Below are 24482 nucleotides of genomic sequence, written 5' to 3'. Positions count from 1 at the left end.
ATGAAAGGCTTAGGACAGTGCCTGGCATGGAGTGTCAACTTTTATTATTATGCCCATCTCTCAACCACTCTGTGAGATAAGGATCTTATTCACTTTACAGCTGGGGAAACTGAGGCCTGGAGAGGTTAAGACTGGAACGCAGGGCCAATAGCTTCAAAGTCCAGTGCTCTTTCCCTTCCGGTGGTCTTCTGCTGTTAGACACTGGGCCAGAGGCAGCAGGTGGAGCACACTTGAGGGAGGAGATGACTGAATTTACAGGCACGCACAAACAGGCTGCCAAGGTATTTACACTGCATACAATTAGCTGCAGAGTATTCTCAAATGGATTAGCTACAGCAAATGTTCAATCCCAGTCCATTCCCCCTTCCTCCCTGTCCCTCCCCCATCATGAGTCTTCTTTCTACTGCAGGCCAGTGTGAGTGTGTGTTCAGAGAGGGTAAACTCAAGAAAATGTCAGCTGGGAATGTCAGTCTGCTCCCTCCCCCCGCCCCAGTAAAGCACCCCGAAGACAAAGAGGAGTGATTAACTGCTGCTTAGGGCTGGACCAGTCAATTAGAACATGGGAAGGTGGTTTTCCATGACACGGATAAGTGCTCACTCTGCTCAGAATGGGCAGCAGGGGAGAGCCAGCATCACTGATCACTCCCTGCGAGCTTTCTGAAGGAGGTGGGGATTTCCAGGAATTTTTGAATAATAGGAGGATGACAATAATTGAACCTACTCATCCTCACACCCTTAATTGGGTGGGAAGAGGCATGGTATCTTTGTGTCTCTTGAGGCAGAAAATGGATTTTTTTTCCTCAAGTTAAAGATTTAGGGTGGAGTAGAATGGATGGCTGCTTTGGTGCTACCTTAGGTCTTTGGTGTCTGGCTTGTGCTGGGCAGCATTCATTCATTCACAGACCTTCAGCCTCAAGCTGCTGGGTGCCCAGCTCTAAGTCGAGTCTCCTACCCGGATTTACCCTTGGATCTACAAGGGAAGGAAAGAGAAAGAAGAGTGGGGAGGGGTGAAAGGGGATACAACGGCAAGGTAGGGTGTGGGCCTGGGAATCAGAATCCTAGGACACTCCTGGGATTCCCAAGATCGACAACCTTTGCTGAGACAGTCCTAGCTGATGACACGACCCCCCCACCCCTCACCCCCAAAAGCTGGCGGGTATTTCCCCGCAGCCCTCACCCCTCTCCCCCCAGGCGGGGACACGTGATCCTGTGGGGTCTGTCTCTGGACGGTTCCGGAAGGAGGGGGCTAGCAGGCAATGGGCCTAGGGAAGGGATGGTTCATTTTTTAAAATTTATGTTTTAATTTAGAAACAATAAAATTAACTCTTTGTTGATATGCACTTCTATGAGTTTTGACAAACGGATATAGTCGTGTAACTACCACACAACCGAGATACAGAACAGTCCCACGGGGAGTTGGGGAGGATTTATAATCTTTCAGCTTGTTAGCTGCTGCGGCCGTCCGCACTCCCACGGGTGGCCCTAATACAATCCCTTCGCCCACGCCGATATAAATAACGGCGACAGGTGGAGCAGGTGAGATTAGCAGGACCGGAAGGGGGGTGGCGATTTGAGGCGCAGGGAAGGCCGGCCCTCTCCTTTCCCAGACTACGCCCCTCCCGGCCGGCCTTTGGGAGGAGCGCGCTCCTCACAGCTACTCCGGGTGTGGGCCCGGCTGAGACCCGGAATGCCAGACAGTGCGGCTCTGGCTTGGCTGCAGGAAGGGCGTGAGCCCTTGCGCTTGGGGGCGTCCGAAATCCAGAGGGGGAGGCAGAATGGGGCTAGGGGCAGAGCTGGGGAGAATGTCGGGTGGCCTGAGGAGCTCCGGCGGAGGGGGACCTGCGGGCAAACCTGTTGGCACCCTGTGGGCCTCATCAAGGGCCGGCGCTTGGAGCGCCCTCTCTCCGCCGCCGGCTCCGCCAGCTGCTCTGGCCGTGGCCCCAGCGCCCGGCGCCGGGAGAGGCCGAAGCGGTCGGAAAAGGGGCGGGTGTTTGGCCAGGGGCGGGGGACTCGGGGCCGGCTTGCAGACCGACCGCAGGCGGCCGGCTCGCGCGCCTGCAGGACCCCAGGAGCTGCAGGCGCCCCGGCCTTTCCCTCGGACCCTCGCTTCGGTTCAGCCTCCCAAAGTGCAAAACATTTACAAAGTGTGCAGTGCCCTAAAGGCCTGGGTTCCTGGCGCGAGTGTGCTGGGATTTGGGAACGAAGCTCCGTCAGCCAGCCTGGGGATGCAAGGGCGAGAGAAGAGCGAGTGTGCGAGCGCGCGGCTGCGGAGCCCGCGCCGAAACCCACGTCCCTCCGCCACCGTCCTCGGGATAGATGGATCCATTTCTGCTTTCTGACATTTTTCTGCCGGGGGGTGGGGGAAATGAGAGGGGGCGGGGAGAGGGGGGAGAGAGAGAGAGGTAGAGAGAAAAAAGAAAGCAGGCAGTCAGCTTCCCCCCTAGCCCTGTTTTGTTTTCTCTAATTGGTCCTGGGGGAGGCGAAGAAATTGGACAGAGGCTGGGCCGGACGAGCTGGGCTGCCTTTAATTGGCTCCTTTTTTTAACTGGAGGGGAATCAAACAGGAGAACGAGCGACAAAGGGTGGGAGAGCGAGAGACCGAACGAGGAGACGCGAGGAGGAGGGAGGAGGAAGGGAGGGAAGGAGGAGGAAGGGAAAGGGGCGGGGGGAGCGAGGAATGAAAATCTCCGAGGGGGAAAAAGCAGCACAGCGAAGCCCAAGTTGCCGAACGAGCGGAGCGCTCCGGTGGCCCGAAGCACAGCAGCCGCGGCAACCCGGAGCCCGGCCGGGCCCCGCCTGCTCGAGGCACCCCCCCCCCCCCAACCGGCGGAGGCCGCTGGGCGGGGGCGGGGACGACCAACTTGGGGCGCGGCGCAGCTCCGCTCTCGGGAGAGCTCGAAGCCCGGCAGCACCACGGCGATCGCCAGACCCCTGGAACTGAGCGCGGCGAGCCGAGGCGGCGAGCTGCGCCCGCGCTGCAGCCCAGGCCTGGGCGAGAGCGCGAATATTTTTCAAACGACTCAAACTTTCCTCCTTTCGTCGTTTTCTGGGGTCTCTCTTGCTCGGAATTGCTCTCCTGTTTCCCGCGGGGCGCCAGGGTGCGATTCCTCCTCAGGGCTCCTCGGCGCCTTGGCTAACTTTGCAGACCCAGAGACCCGAGGTGCTCGCCGCTCCGCCGAAGCCAACCCGCGCTGCTCCGCCGCTCGGGAAGGCCAGGGCCGGGGCTCCTTCAGCCCGACCTCCTTGGGTCGGACCGCTTAGCCATCAGCGCCGGTAGCGGGCTCAGGACCCGAGACAGCGGATTAACCCGAGCGGAGTCGCGGCCTCTCCGCCCCCGCTCTGCGGCGGGGCGTCCCCTGGGCGGGGAAACGACAAGTTTGTCAGCGGTCGGTGGCCTGTTGGATCCAAGCGCCGCCGCCACAGAGGGGTCCCCGGCGCCCAGCCCTCCGTGCGGACAGCCTCGGGGACCTGGGGCTCCCCGGCGGCCAGGTTCCTCGGGTCGGGGCGCTGGCTGCTGCTGGGCCGGGCGCGCCAAGGCACCCGGGCCGGGCCAGCGCCCCCTGCGTCCCCACGCGGGCAGCGGCCCCGCGGGAGGAGAAACCCAGGTCGCCGCTGCCGCCGCCTCCTCAGTCTCCCGGTCGCCGTCGTCGCTGCCGCCTTCTCTGTCGCCGATCGGGGCAAAGGGGGGACGAAGGGGGCGTCGCGGGGTCCCCGGCGGATGCGGCCCCCACCGCCTGTCGGGCTACGCCGCCTCGCGGGGATGAAGCACCGGCCGTGAAGATGGAGGTGACCTGCCTTCTACTTCTGGCGCTGATCCCTTTCCACTGTCGGGGACAAGGAGTCTACGGTAAGAGCCCACGTCCCGCTCCACGCCGACTTGGCCCCGCGCGCGGAAACTTTGCAAACGGCGCAAACTACGCGCTGCCGTGGGTTGGTGGGGACCCCGGATCGGATTCAGGAGTGGAAGCCCACGTCCCCGCCCTATCCTGGGCGCGAGGCGACCGAGCCGGCTGCCTGGGAGTACAGGGAAGGGTCGTAGGGTCTGGAGTGATGTTGGAGATGTCAGGGGGAGGTACCCACTCCAGGGGCGGCTGTGACTCGGAACGCTTGCGAGCGCCCAGTCGGCTCGAGAGACCGCGGCAGAGCCAAAGCCCAGGGCCGGGGCAGTCACTTACACAAAAATCTCGCCGGTCCCCGGGCGTGGAAGCCGGGAGGTGCCCCACCCGGAGTTGCGCGCGGCTTCCGGGCGAGCCGGCTGCCAGCTCCGCGGCTGGGCGGTGGACTCGCCTGCCTTGTCTCCACCTTGTCTCCTTGCTCCACCGCTTTGTCTATTTTACCCGCTTCTTGACAGCCTGAGTGGATGTCGGCATCCCCTGGCTCCAGTGCCTATGACCCTCCGCACCCTTTGTCAGACCTCTCCCGAGTCAGTTCATCCTGTTCCCCGTTTCCAAACTACAACACCCCGGCCCCACCTTCCTTTTCCCTGCACTTGCACACGGATACATTTAGCCACCGTCCCCAGGAAATGTGAACAGGGCATGTACCCCATACAGTCCAAACTCTGTCTCCTTCCATGCAGCTTTGCTCCCTGGCGCAAAAGGGGATTGTGGCTACTCCATCCCTCCTCCCTCCAGTGGGTTTTCCCAGGGAAAGCCCTGGAGAGCAGGTATCCGTTCAGGGTCACCCGGGCACACCCCTTCCTAGGGACCCTCCCTCGGAGTTTTCATGCTATCTGCAGTACCCGGATCGCATAGGACAGAAAGTCAGTCTCTGGGGTGCAGTGGCCATTACTTGGCCTTCTCCTGATGACCAGGTGGCCTTTGTGGGTGACTTTCAGTGATGTGTGGTTATGGTTGGGAGGATTTTCTCTTCTATCCTCTGTCTGGGGCTACGGACCTAATTATCTGCCTTCAGATCAGGGGAGAATTTGATGAGTTCTGTGCAGGGGTGGCAGAGGCATTGTGCCCCAGGCTGAGGGTCTCAGGTGCAAATGCTAAATGCTTCCTTCTGGAGGGCGCCTGGCCTCTCTGCTTGTGCCTGGCAAGAGGAAAGGGTGTCCTGAGGGGTGTCTGGCGGTGACATCCTCCTGGCCCTACACAGCCATCTAGCTTGGGCTTAATTCCCTGGTGAGGCCAACCCAGGCATCTGGCCAAACTCTGCTTCTTAATTAGTTTGTGTCTCTTACTGCTGGCCCCTCACAGAGGCCAGAAAAGAAAGGAAAGAGGAAGAATGCAGCAGGGACTGGGAGAGGCCGGGTTGGGAGGAGGCCACTGAGCTGGTCTCTAGGGCCCGGGCCTCCCAGGGCACAGAGGAAGACACTGAGAATCTGTGGGTCCTCCTGTGTTCCTTTTCCCCCAGGTTTTCCAACAGCTTTATTGCCTCCTTGGAGGCCACCTGAGAGGGAGGCTCCTGAGAGTAAGAGAAAACCCTTCCTGTCTGCTGCTGTCTTCCACCCCACCCCTTGCTCTGGGCAGATCTGGCAAACCCATCTCTTGGCCACTCTTCTTCCATTCCCTCCAGCTCCTCTAACCTTCCCCAGGGCTATAGTGTCCCATCTCGAGAAGCTGCCTCTGGACCTTAGCCTGGAAGCCCTGGAAATGAGGGCAGGGCACCAGAGGACAGGGGCAGTGGTCTTAGAGGACTCTTATTTCAGAGTCCTTTGCACCAAGATTCAGCCAGAAGCTCATCTGCCCCCTTTGCTCTCTGTATTTTCTCCGTCCCTCATGTGCCTGGCCACAACTTCTCTCACTCAGCAAATCAGGGAGGCCTGGATGCACTGGGTGCACTGGGGCCAACCCCTGGCTGCAGGGAAGGCTGGGACATCAGGGGAGCTGCAGGGTGGAAAGACCTTACTGAGATGGATGAAGAAAGAGGAAGATCCAGTATGTATTGGGAAGAGGGCAATTGTCTGTGGAGTTTCTTGTGATTCTAGGTTTGGTTAGCTATAAAAAGGGAGCACTTTTGTAGGACCAGTTTAGGAAGTAATATGGAGAGCTGGAATTAGTTCTGCACCCCAGTTTCTCTCTACCCCCAAAGCAGATGAAGCAGCTTGAGAGAGTAAGGGTGAAGGGTAGGGACTAGAAATGACCATCATGTCCGTCATTGAATCTTAGCACCCAGCGTGGTGCCTGGCACACAGCAAGAGCTTGGCAAATATTTGTTGAAGGAATGAAAGTCCACAGTAGAGGAAGACTGAGGAAATGCTTCTGGAAATTGTTTTCCCCAGGAAGAATGGTTTCTGGCAGTGCAGTGGGGCACTCTTTGTGGGTCTTTGCTTATGGAAAGTTCTGGACTCTTAGACTTGCAGCCTTGGCGGACCTCAGGGAGGAGAAGAAAGAGGAGGAGGCTGGAAGCCCATTGCTACCCTTGCAGTGAGAAGGGAGAGAGGTAGTGGGTTTAGTCAAGGCACAGGAGAAAAATGTGACCCGAAGAGGGAGCCCCAGCCCCTGCCCCTCTGTCCTGAGGCCCGTGTGGCTGAGGGAGAGGTGGATGAACATGGAGCTGGGTTGAGGAGAAGGAAGGAAGAGCCCTCCATGGAGGACAAGCCAATTTAGAGCTGGCTTGCTCTGTGGGTCTCTGCTGAGGCTGGGAGGTGGCAGGTGCCTGGAGGCCTCTGCTTTGCTTCCCTCTGAGGTCTTCCTGCCTTCTCTTAGGTCTTCTGTGCACAGTCGGGCCGGGGAGGCACTCTCAGTCCTGCCAGGTGGCTTCATTCATCTTTGGGGCACAGATGCTACAGCATTCAAGTGGTGGGCCAGATGACCATTTGGAGCCAGCATCCCCCGCCCACCCCCCAGCCTTTCAATCTCCTGGCCCAGTTTGTTGTCCTCAGGGACCGCCCAGGGGGGTGGGCTGGCCCCAGACGCCTGGTTCTGGTGCAAAGGCTGGCCAGGTGATGGAGAAGTCTTCTATATGTGGGTATTGTCCGAGAACTCCCTCTCCTCCGTCCTGGCTTCCTCTTCTCCTCCCACTGCAGCTGGACTTTCAGTTAGAGGCAGGCTGATGGGATTCCTCTCCCTGACAAAGAAAAAAAAAACCCACAACAACCCCTGGATTATTTAATATGCAGGAGTGGGAATTGACATTATCCTTAAGACAGGTTGTTTGCAACTTACTGGTGGAAGTCAAAATATTTCACCAAAGGTGTCATCAGAAACTACTATCCTATGCTAATTTTTGTGGGAACATGAAGACAGATGTTGAATAATTTGACAAGAGCAACATAGCTTACAGAATTATCACCAAGTCAGGTTTTTTCCCCTCCTCTGGGGGGTGTGGAGAAGGAATTTCAGGAAGTGTGTCTCCCAGTGCCACCTTCTCGGTCTCCATCTGAGTGAAAAACTCTTGGGATTTTTCACTCGCGTTTCCACCCCATGCCTTGAAACTGGCTGTCCATCCCTGGCTGTTCTCCTGGAGAAGTCTGGGAGTGTTCGTATCAGAAAACCCCAGTTCCCTAGGGCTAATGGAAAGCACTGGGTTTTCTGAATGTCCTCAAGAAGGTTCATACCTCTGTCTCGTCTTCCTTCTTGGTTATAGAAATTGTATCAGGAAGAGAGAGAGGGCTTTGTATTCTCAAATTTAGGCTGTTTTGTTTGCATTGCTGGCATTGCCTGACCCTCCCTGCCTCCCCCCCCCCAAGTTGATGTCAGCCCCTGAGCCAGCCTGAGGGCTCCCCAGACCTTTGGTGTCAAGCCGGAGGGCCCCCCTCAGATCTAGGATCCTCAGGGAACGCCCTGCAGTGTGGGGAGCTGCCCTTTGTGGATGGGTGGGGGCTTGTGTTGTGGTGGTTGGTTAGAGGGGGTTTTATTACCCTTGAGGGGACAGGCTGGGGACCTGCCAATGGCCCCCGTGTAATTGGCCAGGCCTGGCCGTGAGCTGCCGGGAGTGGGGCGGCAGAGCCTCATTTAGAGCTCGGTATTAGCTCTGCTTTGCTGAAACATGGAGAGTTGGGCGGGGGGGTGCTCCATAGGGAGAATGGAGGGAGCTAATCACAGCCGCCAAGACCCGGCAAATGAATGATGCAGGAAATCAATACCTGGGGGCGGGAGTGGAAATCTGGGCAGTGGTAAGAGCCCCCGCTCCTCTCAGCTGCCCAGGAGGTATGGGCGGGCCTGGGAGAAGAAGCCCTTTCCTTTTCCCTCCACCCACAAGTTCATTCCCTTGTGGCTCAAGGAGGTGAGGCCAGAAGATGCCCCACCAGGCAAAGACGGGGGTAGGAGATGAGACCTTGGGCCTCTCAGCCCTGCCAGCTTCCCACCTGCCTCTTGATCCCAGAGCCAGATGCTGGGGTGTGCATCTGAGTGTGTGCCCCAGAGGCCTGGGGCCCTGCCCTGTGCAGCTGGTGCTGCCGCTCCAGATGTGGCCAGCAGGGGGAGGGCTTGGCCACCGCATTCCTCTTGCCTTTCCTGGCTCCCACGGCCTCACTCCTGGTGGGATGAGAGTTATTCCAATTCTTCAGCCTGAGGCTAACTGGAGCTCCATAGGGCCTTCTGAAGCTCCAGGCCTCCCTCCAGCTCTGATGTACCCATTCCAATGTCCTAGGGCACTCGCCTGTGGTCAGAGCCGTATTTCCAGCCTCCCCCCCTCCCCCGCCCAGCCCCCAGCGAGGCCCAGGTCTCCCCGAGGCCAGAGGAGCACTCTATAGTGGGATTAAGCCGGTGACTCCTCCCAGGTGTGGCTGCATGCTTCTCTCCTTACAGAACTTCCATTATGTAAACGTGGGGCTGGACCCCTCTTCTGTATCTCCTCTCCAGTGTCAGAAGACCCTGCTTCCCTGTGGTATTTAAATGATGATGTGGGAAGCAAGAACAAGGTTTGATGTAAAAGAATGCATGTTCTTAAAAAACAACATCTCCCTCCCCACCCCAAGCCTGTAAGTGACAAGTGCACTCTGCAAAACAATCAACAATACATGCAAGCATAAAGAAAAAAATAAAACTCACTTGACCTGTGCCATACATTTGGTGCTGATGTTCTTTCATTCATCTTTTTGTGCAGAGAAGAATGAGTCCTTTAGATTGGCTATAATAATACTGTAATCCTTTATAGGTGTTTAAGTGTCCTGTGCCGTGGGAAGCATTTTGACGCCCCTACTTCCTTTGATTCCTGTAACACCCTGGGAGGTCAGCACGGCAGGCCCTATTGTCCCTATTTAACAGTTGAGGAAACTGAGTTCTGAGAGTTTCTGTGACCTGCTCTGGATTATGCAGCTGGTAGGAAGTGATTCTAACACTTGATCGCAGTGGATCTTCTGATTTGGGAGTAGGAAAGCAGCCTGGTATCTCTCGAAATCACCATTCATTAGTATAGTATATACTGAACACCTCCCTTGAGCAAGGCCGGTTCTGGGCCTTGACAGGGCTACTGAGGTGAATAAAATGGAAGTTCTGCCTTCTCAGAGAAAGGGAGGGCAGCAATCACACACAAGATGATTGTTCCTGGAAGAGCTTGACAAATGCTCATGTGGCAAGGGCAGATAAAGGGCTGTGGGGATTTGAAGGAGGGAGAAACCACAAGGCCTTAAACTAGCTTTGGCAAATGGAAGTAAAGACTTCAAAGGGCAGCCCGGGTGGACGCCAGGAACCTGGGGGTGTGTGGGAAACCGTGAATCGCTCAGTTGGACTGGCGCAGAGGTTGAAAGGCAATGGGGCAATTAGGGTTGGAACAGTAAAGGATAATTGTAAAAATCGCTGATGTTGGGTGGGCCACGGTAGCTCAGCAGGCATAGGTCTCGCCTGCCATGCCGGAGACCCAGGTTTGATTCCTGGTACCTGCCCATGCAAAAAAAAAAGGAAAAACCGCGTTATTAAAATCGCTAACATTTACTGCCCGGGCTGAGATCACGAGAATGTATTATCTTCTTCAGTCCTCATTACAACCACCTTGAGATAGTCATTCATCAGCCCATTTTACTGATGAATAAACTGAGGGCTCGGAGAGATGAAGCCCTTTGAGGTGCAGAGTCAGACTTGAACCCAGATATCCTGATTGTAAAGCCTGTGCTTGAGGGGAGATGGGCTGGAATCCTGGGTGTGGGAGAAGCTGTTGGGAGGATCTTGAGCAGGGAAATAGGTTGATGTGAGCCTCAGTGCGGGCTGGGTACCCTGGGTATTGGAGGAGGCTGCTCAGGGAGAAAGGTCAGAAGGCCTTGTGGTTTTTCAGGGGAGTTGTAGTGAGACCAGAGCTGGTGGCTGAGGGAATGGACAAGAGGGAGGGGTAGAAGAACTTCAGTCCTTTAACATATTTCTGAGTACAGGCTCTATTTCAGGCACCTGAGAGATGTAGTAAGAAAAACCAGCTCTTGCTTCCCTGGAGTTTACATTCAAACTGGAGGGAATCAGGCAGTATAAAAAGTCAAGGAATGTTTGTAATGTGTCATATGGTCACTAATGCTATGAAGAGAAGGGTAGAGGAGTTAGGGGGACAGGGAGTGGTGGACTGTGGTGTGAGTTCATTTAACAGTTGTCGGGGGGGGGGGCTACCCTGGGGAGTTGCCATCAGAGCAGAGACCTGGAGATGCTGAGTGTGCAAGGCCTGGATATCTGTGGGAAGTGCAAAGGCCCTGGGGCCAGAGCATGCCTGGTATGTTTAAGCAACAGTGAGGAGAAGTTCAGTGTGGCTAGAGCAGATAAGTGAGACAGAAGTTAGTAGGAGGTGAGGTGATAGAGTTAGCAGAGTTAGATTGTTTGGGGCCCTGAAGGCCATGTAAGGACTGTGGGCTTTATTCTGAGTGAGGACTTTATTCTGAGTGAGGCAGGGAGCCATGTGAGGGTTTAAAGCAGAGTAGGGATGTGAATCTTTTAAATGGAATCCCTCTAGTTGACATGTGAGAATAGAACAGAGGTGGGGGTAGGGCGTGGAGGTTGGGGGAGGAATCTAGTTAGAGGTCGTTGCAAAAGGTGAGAACAAGACTGTACATTGTTAGGCTCTAGAAGTACATTGCAAAGAGCTCAGGCAAGGGATAGTTGATGAAAATGGCTGGAGGTTTGGAGGAGGGAATTTGGCACACAGTGGCACAAGGTAGAAGGTAGAACAAAGGCCACCAGGGGAGACAGGTTAAGTAAGGGTAGTGGTGTGAAGTAGTTAAGAGCCTAGAGTTCTGGGTAAGAAACCTGGGTCTGAATCCCAGCTCTGCGCAGCACCAGCTGTGAGAGTCTGAGAAGGCGCCTCTGCGTTCTAAGCCGTGGCTTCTCAGTTTGTGAGATGGAGATGATCGTGCCTGCTGCATGGGTTTGTGATAAGCATGCAATGAGCAGTGCCTGGGAAACACTGTGCCCTGCGATTAGCAAGCCCTCGATAGATACTTTAATTTTAATAGCAGTGTGAGTGTGGCTTTGAACCTCATGGATGCCGGTGCTGTGATGTCTGGGAGAGATGTTGAAGGGGCAGGTGGACAGGAGGGTTGGTGCTCAGGAGAGAGATCAGCCCTAAAGAGGCAGATTTGCAGATCTGGATTTCTGTCCACAGAATGGTGAGCAATGAAACCATGAGGTGGAATAAAATTGTCAAGGAAGAGAAGGAGAGAGAGAGAGAGTGTGTGTAGAGAGGGGAAGGGAGAAGGGACTGGGCTAAAATCCGAGCTCTGGGGTGCAGCATCGTTTAGGGGGTAGGAGGAGAAAGAGGAGACAGAGTAGGTGGCATCAGGGAGGTGGGAGGAGACGCGGAGGGGGCGGGTCCAAAAAGCCAAGGGTGGGTTGCCTGGAGGTAGACGCAGAGCTCGAGTTAGAAACGGCGACGTGGAGACCTGCGGAGGTGGCTGCTGCAACACGGAGTGGGGCTCCTCAGAGTTCGCTGTGTCCAGGAACCCCTGGGGTTCTTGTGAAACTGCAGGTTCTGACTCAGTGGGGCTGGGGGCTGGGGCTGGGCTGAGAGTCTGCATTTCTAGCAAACTCCTAGGTGCTGCCGATTCTGCTCTTCCACGGAGCGCATGTTGAGTAGCAGTGGCATGAAGGAAAAAGGCTCGGACCAAGAAGGACAGACTTGGGGCGAGGGCCAGGTGGGCCGCTTGTTGCCTCTGAAGGACCTTGGCTCTACTGAGCCTCACTTCTCTGAGCCTCAGTTTCCCTATCTGGAAGACTGGTTTATAGACAAGTCCAAGAGTGAGAACACTAAAGGGAGGTATGGGGACTCCATTTCACGAGAGCAGAGGGGGTGGCAGGCAGATGGTAGGGAGCCCCGAGTGTGGGTGTCGTTTGCAAGCAGGAGGTGCAGGCTGCGCTTTTGAGAAATGTGGCAGGGCAGGGAAGGCGGAACGGCAGTTCCCCCAACTCAGGCCTGGCCTCTTCCTGCCTGTGGGCGGCTGGGGTCAGTGGAGTGGATAACCTCGGCTGGGAGATGGTGGCTCAGGCAGGCGTGAGGGCGCTGCTTGGCTGGCTTTGGAGATTCCACCTCAGGCTCTTCTTGGTTCCTTTCCAGTTGCAGAAACTCAGACCTTGATTATCTGGAGGGTTGGAAGGTGCTTAGAGAAGTGGTTCTCAATCCTCGCTGCGCATCAGAACCTGGAGAGCTTTTCTAACAACAGATGCCTGGCTCCGCCCCAGACCCTCCTGAATCAGAAACTCTGCAGGTGGCACCAAGGCAGCTGTGGTTTTAAGAGCTCTCCAGTTGATTCTTAGGCACAGCTGGTGAAGACAGTGTATTCTAATGAGTCAGGCCAAAACAGATGTCTTCTTCCCTTGGGTTTTTCTGGGGGCATCTCTGGGTTTTCCAGGTCATTGCCCAAGCTCATCTGGACCCTGGAGTCTTTAAAAAAATTCCCACTTATTATTTTTTAAAATACGAGTAAGGAAACTTTCATTTTAAAGATGCTAACTGGAACGTCCTTTGCTCTCTCCCCTCTTATAACTAGGGGTTTCCAATCCCCAGCCTAGAGAGACTGAAAGATACTGCCTCAGAAGTGCTTGTCACTGGTTTTCAGTAAATAAAGACAGTTAACTTTTTTTTTTTAATGTGGCCCTTTTGTTTATTCAGTTTCCTGTTTGGTTTAGAATAAAATGGAAGTTTTAGAGCTGGACCACATCATAGCAATTTAGTGTGAATCAAGCACATTAATGAGTGCCTACCAAGCATTAGGAAGGATGGTGGGTGCTGTGGTTGCAGAGGTGAATGTCACCCATCCCCAGAGAGCGCCAGTTAAATGCACAGACTGTCCCAGTACCCTCAGCTTCCCAGTAAAGAAGCTGAGGGGGTCAGGTTGGGTGACTTGCCCAAGGCCCTACAGTTAGATGGTGGTAGAACTGAATTTGAACTCAAGCCTGCCCAGGAGCAGGATCTGGTCATTTTTTTAGTCCCTACCCTGGGCCATGGGGGTGTGTTGCCCCCCATGTAGTAGGAAGTTATTACAAATATCAGTGGGAGCAGCATGAGGGCCCCTTCCAGTATCAGTTATGAATCACATTCTGCTGCTAGAAACAAAGGCAGAAGCTCAAACAAATTCAAGCTGACTTTCTTTCTTATGTAAAAGAGGTTAGGCTATCCGCGGTTGGTGTGGCGACTTAGAGACCCAGGCTCCTTTCATCTTGCTGCTCAGCTCTCCTTACAACAGTAGTTCTCAAACTTTGCCGCACACTAGAATTGCCCAGGAAGCTTTTAAAAATTCCAGTGCCCAAGTTGCACCCCATACCGATTAGATCAGAAAGTCTGGGGGTAGGAATCAGACATCAGCATTTTCTTCTTCTTCTTCTTTTTTTAAATATTTTTATTTAAGAAAACGAACAATACACTTAGAACCACCAAAAATGGATATTTTAGTTAGCTTAACCATAGGCATATTTAAATAAAGTATCCAAATAAGCATTATAAAACCTGTGTTTGCCCACTAAGTTTCATAAACCAATTTAAAATTAAGGCAACAAGGGAAAAATCTACAAATTCAGATAGCAGAATTTCTTAAATTCGAAATATTAAACACGAACTTAAATACCATTTGATCAGCTGTCAAAACTGTGAATGTTCTCAAAATATCAAGTAGAAAGTTATTTACAAATATCAACGTTGCTATAGTAATGACCTATATTACTAAACATTTTCCTGATTTCAGGAAAACATAAAGATACAAATGTTTTTATAATTAACATATGAAAATCTTAACCACCTACAATGGATATCTTACTCAGCTTATCCATAGACATATTTAAATGAAATATCTAATCATTGTAAAGCCTGTTTGTACAATATCTCATACAACCAATTTAAAATTAAAGCAAGGAAGGAAAAAATCTACAGATACAAATATCAGAGTTTCTTAGATTCTAAATATTAAACACTAGCTTAAACACCATTTGATTATGCGATCAAAACTGTGTACATTCTCAAAATATCAAGTAGGAAGTTATTACAAATATCAACATTGCTATAGAAGTAATTTATATAGTAGTTTAGTAACCTGTGTTACTAAACATTTTCAAATTTTTGATTTCAGGAATTCATTTTATCTAATATTACCATAGCTACCTTTTTAAAAAAACTTCTTTGTTGTAAAATATAACATATATACAAAGCAAAGAAAGAAAAAATCACTAATTTTCAAAGCACATTTCAACTAGCAACTACAGAACAGGTCCCAGAGTTTGTCATAGGCTACCATGCCGTCATTTCAGGTTTTTCCTTTTAGTTGCTCCAAAGCACTGGAGGCTTTACTCGAGTCATAATAATGAAATCATACAGTTTTCTGTCCTTTTGTGTCTGACTTATTTCACTCAGCATTATGTCCTCAAGGTTCATCCACGTTGTCATATGTTTCGGAACATTCTTTTGTCTAAATGCTGCATAATATTCCATCGTATGTATAGATCACATTTTGTTTATCCATTCATTTGTTGATGGGTACCTGGATTGTTTCCATCGCTTGGCAATTGTGGACAGTGCTGCTATGAACATCAATGTGCAAATGTCTGTTCTTTTCACTGCCCTCAACTCTTCCGGGTAGCATTTTCTTCTTTTAAGCAAATTAGGTGATTCTGTTCTGCAGTGAAGTTGGGGAACCTCTGTCTTAGAGCTTTTTGCCTCAAGGTCGCCAAAGGGCTACTAGGGCTCAGCCATCATGACACATTCCAGGCAGGAAGAAGAGAGGAACAGTTAGAAGCTGCCACCAGTTATGGAAGCTTCTTTTAAGAGCTTTCCCTGAAGCCCCTTCCCAGTGACTTCTGCTTACATCTCCTTGGCTACTCTTAGATACGAGAGGCTGAGAAATACAGCCCTTTAAATGGGCACAGTCTCATCCAAGAAAATACGGGGTTCTTCTAGAAAGAAGGAAAGAATGTAGTCTTCGCCACTAATCCCCACCTTAGAGTCAGTTGATGTTTTTTGAATGAAAGAGGATTTTTTTTTGTATGCTATATGCTTGGGGTCATACTTCATTCTTTTTCAATGTGAGTATCCCATTATTGCAGCACTATTTGTTGAATTTTTGTTTGTTTGTTTTTTCTTTGTTTTCTTGCTTGTTTGTTTGGGGGAAGTGCATGGGCTGGGAATGAACCCGGGTCTCCCACATGGCAGGCGAGAATTCTACCACTGAACTACTTTTTGCACCCCGAATGAGAGTATTTTGATGGATATAAACTACCCTTCCCCTCCTCTCCTCACCTACCCTCTAGCTTAATCCAGGTGGGGGTTTCTGGTTGCTCTAAGGATGCCCAGAAGGGACTTTAGAGAAGACTGAGACCCAGAGCCAGGAAGTAACTTGCTTGGGGTCACCCACACATTCACGTGAGAGTCCAGCCCAGCTTCCTATTTACACTTGTTTCCCTCATGACCCCTCTACTTCCCCCACCCCTGCAACTAGCAAGTGGCTTTTTTTCAGTCTCAGTGGCAGGAGAGCTCTCTGTAGCCTTCTGAGTTTAGGGAACAGAAACTAAGGGTCTAGGCCAGAAACCAGGGGCCAGAGGGTACTGTAGAGGTCTCTAGCTCATCCTTCAGCCTCTGGGCAGGCCCACGTCCAGATGAGACCAGGAGACTCCACTGCTTTGCTGTATTCTGATCCTTCGTTGTTGGAAAGTTCTTCTCATTGTCTGACTTCAGTTTAGCTTGCTACATTACCTCTTACCAGAAAGATTCAGGAGCTCAGGCCTCTGAGCTGAATCTCGAATAGCTCCTTGTCACTGAAAACTTTCCCAATGGATTTTTAGAAGCTGTTTTTGTAAAAGGTAATTTATTTTTATAGCAATTATAGGTTTACAGAGTCTTCACTATTATTAACATTTTCACATTAGTATGGTACATTTGTTACAATTCATGAACCAGTATTATTATAATTGTATTAGTAACTAAAGTCCATAGTTTACATTAGGGTTCACTCTTTGTGTTGAGCAGTTCTATGAGGTTTTTTTTTTTTAATTATTGTGATAACATATGTACAACATAAAATTTCCCATTTTAACCACTTTAAATATAAATTCATTGGTGTTAATTACATTCAGAATGTTGTGCTACCATCAACACCATCCATTATGAAAACTTTTCCATCATCCCAAGCTAGAAACTTCCCCATCTACCAAAAGCTGGGGACTAAGAGTTGGAGAAGAGGGTTAGGGTTAGACTTAGGGTTAGGGCTAAGGGTTAGGGGATGGTGAGAGGGCAAAGGCCGAGGCCCTGACTTCAGTAATAGGCGTGGGGGTGGTGGTACTGGCAGTGGGGAGGGAGCTGGATTCCAGTGGACTCGTCCTCCTGGGTGTGGATCTGACCGCTGCACTGAAATGCAGAGGACCCTTGGGTCTGTCAGTTTACCTTCCGGCACAACATATAAGGCCACAAGGCAAGCGATAGACTGGGGGTCTGTGTTGTGGCAGGACCTGGCCTCAGAATTCTTTTTGGAATAAGGCCACAGGGAAGACACAGAGAAGGCCATGGAAAGGGATGCGAGTGAGCTCAGGGTCAGCCCTTGGCCGTACATGACTCAGAGGCAGAACTGTAAGATTCAATGCAAGACGAGACTGAGACCAAAGAAGGGAAATGACTTGTCAAGGTCACACAGCAAGTGGACACCAAAGCTGCAGTTGGAAGCCATGTCAAGGGACTCTCAAGTTGAATCCTTCTCTACTCTCTTATGTCACCTTCCAGGCTCAGGAGAAGCCAGAACCTGTTTGCATGGAACTCATAAGCTCGTTTTATGGCCGCATCTCTATAATCCTCCCCTCAACCCCTGGGATCCCCAATTCTTCCTTCCAAGCCTTATTGCACTGGGACTGCAGGATCTGGTGCTCTCTCTGGGTCAGGGCTCCTGGTTAGATATTAGATGCCCTTATTGGAAACGTCAGTGAGGCCCGGGAAGCCTCCCTGGGGGGTGGCAAGGCAGCCTGCTTGACGTGTGAACTGGAGGTTGCTGCCAGTTCTAAGTCCAAAACCCATCACATTGCCTACATGTTAACAAGTTAGCCCAGCAGGTACAAGGCCACTTTTTCTAGAAGGTGACTTTGGGAATACACAGCAGCCCTCAAGCTTCCTTCCTTCTAATAAGGTTGGCTTATTAGATGAGTTCAAACGTGAAGCATGAGATTTAGGCAAGATTTCCCGGGAAGTGACAGGTAGAGATCGGGAAACATTGTAGGGTATTTGGTGTGTGTGGGGGTGGGGGTGGGGGGGTGGGGGTGTTAAGCATGATAAAGTGCCTGGACACCGCCTGTATGAGGGATTGCCCCTGCTCTCTTCAGGCAGCAATCTGGGAAAGGCTCGTTGGGGGTAGATAAGGTGACTGCATTCTGTTCACCTCCTTCCCCTGGAGCCAGTTCCCCCCCGTGGACTGTGACCAGGCTAGCCTGCACCCCTAGTACCCCTGGAACTTATGCGTCCAGCTCTGATGGCACTTCCATCCTTTGTATATTTCTGCCGCTTCATTACCAACTGGGACCTGAGGTTTATGTAGGCATTCATCCAGTAGTTATTGAGCATCTACAGATACTGTTTTAGATGCCCAGAATACAGCAGAGAACGAGACAAATAGATGATCTAGAATCATAGACTTACAGAATCACAAAGTCAGGATAGATCTCAGGGCAAATCTAATCATTTGTCAGAAGAGAACCATGAAGCCCAGAGAGGGCAAGAGAAGCCCTCAGACCACAAAGCAAGTCGAGGACCCAGCTTGGAATCATGGAAGGTCAGAGATAAAGGGCTTTGAGGTCACGCCCACTACCTAATCGGTTTCTAGAGCAGAAATCAGTGGCCAGAGGAGAAGAGTCATCCCAAGCTGGTGGTACTGCTCTGCCTGCCCGTGAACATACCCCCTCTCCAACATCCACCCCCCAAACCAGATCTGGGCTCTACTGAGTGGTGTGTGTGTGCATGTGTGTGTGTATGTGTGTGTGTGTAACTGGCTTGGTGCAGTCCAGGGCAGCAGGCAGGCTTTCTCCTGATGCAGCCAGCTGTCATCTCCTCCCAGCCCCCCTCCCCAATACGGCCGTGGTCCCTGGCGGTGCTCACTGGCACAGTGGCCGAGGGAGGTGCTCGGTACTGAGAGGTACTGTTGCCTTGATGTGCCTGAAGCACCGACACCCCTGTCTAGCTCACTCACTCACTTCTGGGGACCAAGGGAGCAGGGGCTGTGAGGCTGGCTGAGGGCAGTGGGGGCTGCCTTGCCCCACAGCCCCTCTTCCTCATTTTGTTGGAGCTGGGACAGGTGTAGGGGTTGGCTTATTTACGCTCCCCTGCAGAGTTACAGAACCAGACTGAGGGCGAAAGGAGGTGATTGGGTGACGAGCCCTGGCTGCTGGTGGAGATTGGTGTGTATGTTTGTGTGTGCACATGTGTGTGTGTGTTTGGAGAACCATTTGCATGAGATAAACCGCTCTCACTGGGTCCCACGACAGGAACCGGAATATATTCCCCACGTTCTCTCTACCCTGAGCATGCCCACTTTATCTGCTTGTTTTTTTGTGCACATGTAAATATATGTGGGCAGGAGGGTGCTGGAGGTGAGTTTGTGCAGGATGATGTTGCATACGAGAAACACCTGTGTGTGTGCAGGGGGCCATGCGTGTACACGGGGGAGCCTGCAGACCACTTTGGAGACGTCTCTGGGCTCACCTTTATCTCACTGCCCCTCCAGGCAGCCCCTGGATTGCCCTCGCCCAGGTTACCAGGCAGGGGCACCCAGCACCCTAGGCCTTCCACCGGATACTCATGTCCAACCTGTAACCAGTTTCAAGAGACCTGAAGTTTGGGGGGTGGGGAGAGGCCAAGGCTGGCCTGGAGCTCCTGGCTAATTTTCCCAGTCTTCATCGATCCAGCAGCTTCTCCTGAGTCTATTAGCAGTCGGCGAGTGAAAATATCCCCCATTGCGAGCCCTGACCTGAGACAGGGAAGAATCCATAGCAATTTGTTCAAACAGAGGAAAGCGTTTCCCTCTGATTTGTATTCCAATTTATTCCAGGCAGGGAGAGGGGACAGGGCATATGTGTGTGTGTGTGTGTGTGTGTGTGTGTGTGTGTGTGTGTGTGTGTGTGTGTGCGCGCGCGTGTGTGTGTGTGTGCGCGTGTGTGTGTGTGTGTAGTGGGGGTGGGGAGGGGGGAAGGGGGTCAACCCTGGCACGGCCCAAGCTGCACCCAGGCCCCTCACTTCAGCCCCCCACGCCAGCCAGGGTGGCAGCTGGTGCTCCCCATGGTTCCTGGGGTCGCCGAGGAGGGGGCGGATGGGCCCCAGCAGGGGGACGGGAAGGGAGGCCCGCCAGCCTTCCCAGCAGGCCCTGCTTGGCTGAAGAACTCAGTTGTAGATTTGGTTTTCACAAAACACAAAGCGGCCCGCTCGCAGCCTCTCTCCCGGGCACTGGGGCCTGTGCCAGGCGTGCGCTCACTTGTTTTGCCCATGCCAGGCTGGGGGCTGGGCTGGGTGTACAGAGACAGTGGCTCCAGCTGGGCTGGGTGGCAGGGGGTCTATTTTTTCCCCAAAGCCCTGCCCCACCAGCCTTGCAGGGTCAGACTGCTCCAGCTCAGAGGGGAGCTGACACCTCTGGAAAGCTCTTTGCAGAGCTGAGAGCTCCTTGCCCTGGGAGCCGGAGCTTGGTTTCAACATGCTTCATTCCTGGTCTGAGCAAACTGAAACTCACTGGTTTCCTCATTAGGAAGTCTCTTGATATACGACAGTGAAGACAATTCTTGCTGACATTTACCAAGTGCCTACTATTTGCCAGGCACTGGGCTAGTGCTGCAAAGTACCCCGTCCTTGCCAAGGCCCAGTCTTCCTCACGCGTCTCCGTTTCCTTCCGGGCGCTCCCGCCACCCTTCCACCTACTTCAGTCCCCTGACTCACCCATTTATGCTCGGACCTCCTCCCCTCCTCTTGACCCTCTTCTTCCTTTCTCCCTGAGTTGAGGGTGGACTTGCTGACAGAGGTCTGGACTGAGGCCTTTGCAGTCCCCCCTTTTCTAGAAGGAGCTCATGAAGAGATCCAGTTGTTCCTTCGGCCCCACCTTGCCCTCCTCTCCAGCAGGCCCCCAGCCCCGCACCTCTCTGCGGAGGGAGTGTCATGGCAACCAGCGCGGAGGATTCTGGGAAGGGTCCGCCAAGGGGCCGCGCACAGCACCCCCGCCTCCCCATCGCTGCTGCTTCCTTCCTGCGCGCGTCAGCACCCCCGGGGAGGGGAGTCACCTGAGAAGTTCTTCACTTCTGAGGTGTCAGCGACTAGCAGCTCTGAGGTCAGCTGTCGCACATGACTTGCCAGGCTCCATGCTCCCACCAAGGCCTAATTTCAGAAACAAGTAACTAAATATATTATGGCTGATGAATAATCAACTCCCGCGCTCAGGTGGGAGTGTAGGGAGGCCGTGTGGGCTGAAGGATAGCAGCGGAGGCTTCTGAAGCAGATCTGGGTTTGAGTTCTGTCTGAACCTCTCACTGGCGGTGCGGTCTCGGATGTTCTCTGCCTCAGTTTCCACCCCCTTCCTCACGAGACAGAGACAATAAAAGCACCTTCCTCAGAGACGGTGGCAGGTGAGGCTCTATGTGTAGTCATGTGACACAGTATTGGGGGAGAAAGGAATGAAACCAAGACTCTGCCCAAAAGAAAGGGGAGAAGAATTGTAGCCCTCCTTCCATTCCTTCTGGGGGACACATAGCCAGCATGTTCCCTTGAGCTACCTGAGAGGTTGGAAGAGGACTGTGTTTTGCATCCAATCCTTTCCTGCCACACCTCGCTGTCTATTCCCGGGGTCCCTTTCGTCCCCAAAGTCAGCCCCTCCCCCTGCGTCCTCAGCCCCCAGGAGACCTTCTGAAGAGCAGTGGCTTTCCAGTCTGGCTATGATGAAACTCTGGTTCGGTTGGCCTTCTCATCCCCAAATGCTTCCCTTTTCTCCCCCAATCTATGGGGTTTCAAGTCATTTACAAGTTGTTGAGAGGCTCGCATTATAATCAGATCCTACAGTGCATGCTACTTATGCAGTTTCTAAAATTTTAGCCAAAAAAGGAGAGAAACCCTTCAGTGATGAAAACAGAGAGAGAGAATACTTGAGCAAGAGGGTATTATATGCATTTTCTGATTTATAAATATACCTAATGCTAAAGAAAATATGTTCCCAAACTTTATGTTTCCTGAATTGACTCTTGAAAAAAAGATCGTTCATCCTTTTCAGGGATTTAATGTGCGTTCCCTCCCAGTGGTGTTCGCCTTTTGAAAAGGACGCAGAAAGAGAATGAACAAGTGACTATTTAATATGCTGGGTGGTTGTGAGTGCTATGAAGAAAACACGAAGCAGGGAAAGGAGGTTGAAAATGATGGGGGGGTGGGGGGTTGCTGTCTTTAATAGGGTGGTTAGGGAAGGCCTCTCTGAGACTGAGAACTGAAGGGAATGCTGGGGTGATTGGCCTGGTCCGATTGGCCTTCCCACCTTCTGTGGATATCTGGAGAAGAGCACAAGGGCATAAGGCACTGCATGTGCAAAGGCCCTGAGGTGGGGCTGGGCTTGGCCTACATGAAAAACCACAAAGATACCAATGTGGCTGTTGGTATTGGGCAGAGGGGGAAATGGGATCTGACTTAGTTATAAAAGGGACCCCTCTGGCTGCTTGTGGAGAGCAGAGTGCACCAGGCAAGAGAGGAATTGGGGAGCCCTATTAGGAGGCTGCTAGAATAACTGCAGGGGTAGGCTTTGGGATCCGTTTTGGAGGTGCTGCCAGCAGGATTTGCTGGTAGACTGGGTGAGGGGTGTGAAAGGAGAGGAGTAAGGGATGACGCCCGGGTTTCTGGCCTACATTTGGTCAGCAGGGGACAGTGTGCTCCCACCCATGTGGGGAGGAGTGAGGAGTGATGCTTGGGCCTTGGGGAAGTAGGGAAGCAGTAGGGGCTGGCTTCTAGAAGTCCACGGATGGGCTGGGGCACAAAGCTTATCAGGCCCTCACATTTCTGCTCCTTTGTTTTTAAACCTCAGAGCTAATCCTAGCCTCTCCCTAGCTGGGCCAAGGCTAGGAACCTTGGAGAGGAGGCTTAAGGAGGTTTCAAGCAGCCAGGCAGAGACACCCAATTCCTACCCCGCAGCTGGATGGGGCAGCTTTCCAGGAGCTGGAGCTGCGCCCAGGAACTCACAGTGGTGTGTGTGTGTGTGTGTGTGTGTGTGTGTGTGTGTGTGTGTGTGTGTGTGTGTGTACACGCTTGGGGGTGGGGCTGTTGGAGGTGGAAGGCCTTCCAAGAATCATCGACTTTTCCTCTCTTCCCCCTTTGTCCTGGGGTCTCTGGCCCACCTGCCTTCAAGTTACAAGATTGATTTTGCTTTCAGGGTTGTTATTGTTGTTATTATCCACTTAAGCAACTCCATAGGGAAGGGGAAAAAAATAAAAGGACCCCAATGACCATCAAACATTAACCGTTCACTCTGAATTCCCTGCCCACAGCTGTCAATATATTTTTACATAGCAGGAAAAAGTGGTCTGTTCTGTTTCCTTGGCCGACTTTATCTCCTCCACACGTCTCCTCGTATTGACTGAGCCCTCAGACCTGTCACTTAAAAGACCGCAGGACAGCCCCTGCGTTGAGGCCAGGGAACCTGGTTTGCCATTTCTCTATCGCAGGGCATTTCGGTAGGCGCCAATTTTCCCTTCTTCTAAATAGCTCTGCCGTGCATATCCTTATGTGAATTACTTTTTCCTTTTAAATTATGTCCTTGGGGCCTATTCCCCAAAGTGAGATTGCCTAATAGGTCATAGGATAGGAACAGTTTTATGGCTCTCATTTCGCACTGCCGGGTTGATCTCCAGAAAGTTTGAGCCTGCGTTGAGCGCAGCCAAGCCAACAATGGATTTTTATCATTTTAATTTACTTTCATGGGCTTAATAGGTGCGTTCTGCCCTGTTTTTTCACTTCCACTTCCTGAAGCCATATTTGGGTCATTTGGCACCTGATAATAATAAGACCTTCTATCAATGCAGAACTTTACAGTTTACATGACACTTTCTTATATGTCATCTCACTTAAGACGCTGTGAGCCAAATATTATTGGCCTCAGTTTTATAAGGGGAGGTGTTGGGGTTTTTTTGTTTGTTATTATTTTTTTTTTTGTATGCTGCAAAAGGCAGGGTCACATTTCATTATTTTTCCATGTGACTATCCCATTATTGCAGTACCATTTGTTGAATTTTATTTGTGTTTATTTTGCTTGCTTGTTTGTTTTTGGAGGAAGTGTATGGACTGGGACTTGAACCCCCATCTCCTACATGGCAGGCGAGAATTTCTACCACCGAACTATCCTTGCACTCCTGGAGAGATGTTGGTTTAGACGTTTAGTCAAATTAAGGGCTAGAGTGGGGTCTCAACCAGGTTGTGTAGGTTTGGTCGCTTTTCTATGATGCCACCTGGAAAGGATTGCCACCCACCTACCAGCATCCCATTCTTATTTGAGGGCCCAGTGTCCTCAGGTGCTCAGTTTTAGCCCAAATACAGGTGCCTATTCCCACCATCTCCCCTCAGCCCCCACGTTTGGGCCTGAACCAGAACCCCAAGCTGTGCTGTGCACTTTAGGATTGTTCTTGGCTCTGTGGGGCCTGGAGGAAGCTAAATTATATCTTTGCCTCTCTGTGCTATAGGGGTCAAGTGGAACTTTGGGGGCTCCTTCCACAAAACTGCTGCTCTCTCTGTCCCCTGTCTCAGGACTGCCCAGGCTCTGTCTTCTGGGTTGGGATCTGGACCTGGCAATGTTTCTGAGCCCACCCAGGATATGCCCCTTCCTTAGTGCTGGCACAGGTCACAGGAGCTCCAGCAACTGGGCCTCAGGGTCCTACAGACAGGGTCACTCAGGGGCCTGCCAAGCTCCACATCGGAAGCCCCAGCTCTCAGACTAAGAGGACGTTCTCAGGGCAGACACACCCCTAGGGATGAGTTGGGTTTTATTCCACTCTATGCTAACTATACTTCTAGAGTATCCCCTACACGGCATATGCCATGTAGCATTGGTAGCATTCCCCTCTTACTGCATTTAATGCCCACAGTAGGGAACATTGGTTCACCCAGTTTATAGTAAGCAAACTGAGGTTCTGGACTGTAGGGGAAAATTATTTGTCCTGAATCATACA

General features: G+C 52.1%; 1 protein-coding gene across 1 annotated transcript in view; it reads left to right on the top strand.

Moving 5' to 3' along the window:
- The first annotated feature begins 3549 nt into the window (after positions 1–3549).
- Positions 3550–24482, top strand: part of MDGA1 (MAM domain containing glycosylphosphatidylinositol anchor 1) — a 59697-nt gene continuing 38764 nt past the window's right edge. The window contains exon 1 of the mRNA XM_077161669.1: positions 3550–3847. Coding sequence (XP_077017784.1) covers positions 3781–3847 — 67 coding nt within the window. The 5' untranslated portion in view covers positions 3550–3780. The remainder of the gene's footprint in view (positions 3848–24482) is intronic.

This window comes from Tamandua tetradactyla, chromosome 5 (assembly GCF_023851605.1).
Source record: "Tamandua tetradactyla isolate mTamTet1 chromosome 5, mTamTet1.pri, whole genome shotgun sequence".
NCBI lineage: Eukaryota > Metazoa > Chordata > Mammalia > Pilosa > Myrmecophagidae > Tamandua > Tamandua tetradactyla.
The sequence above is the reverse complement of the archived record's forward strand: the minus strand, read 5'-3'. Positions and strand labels throughout refer to the sequence as shown.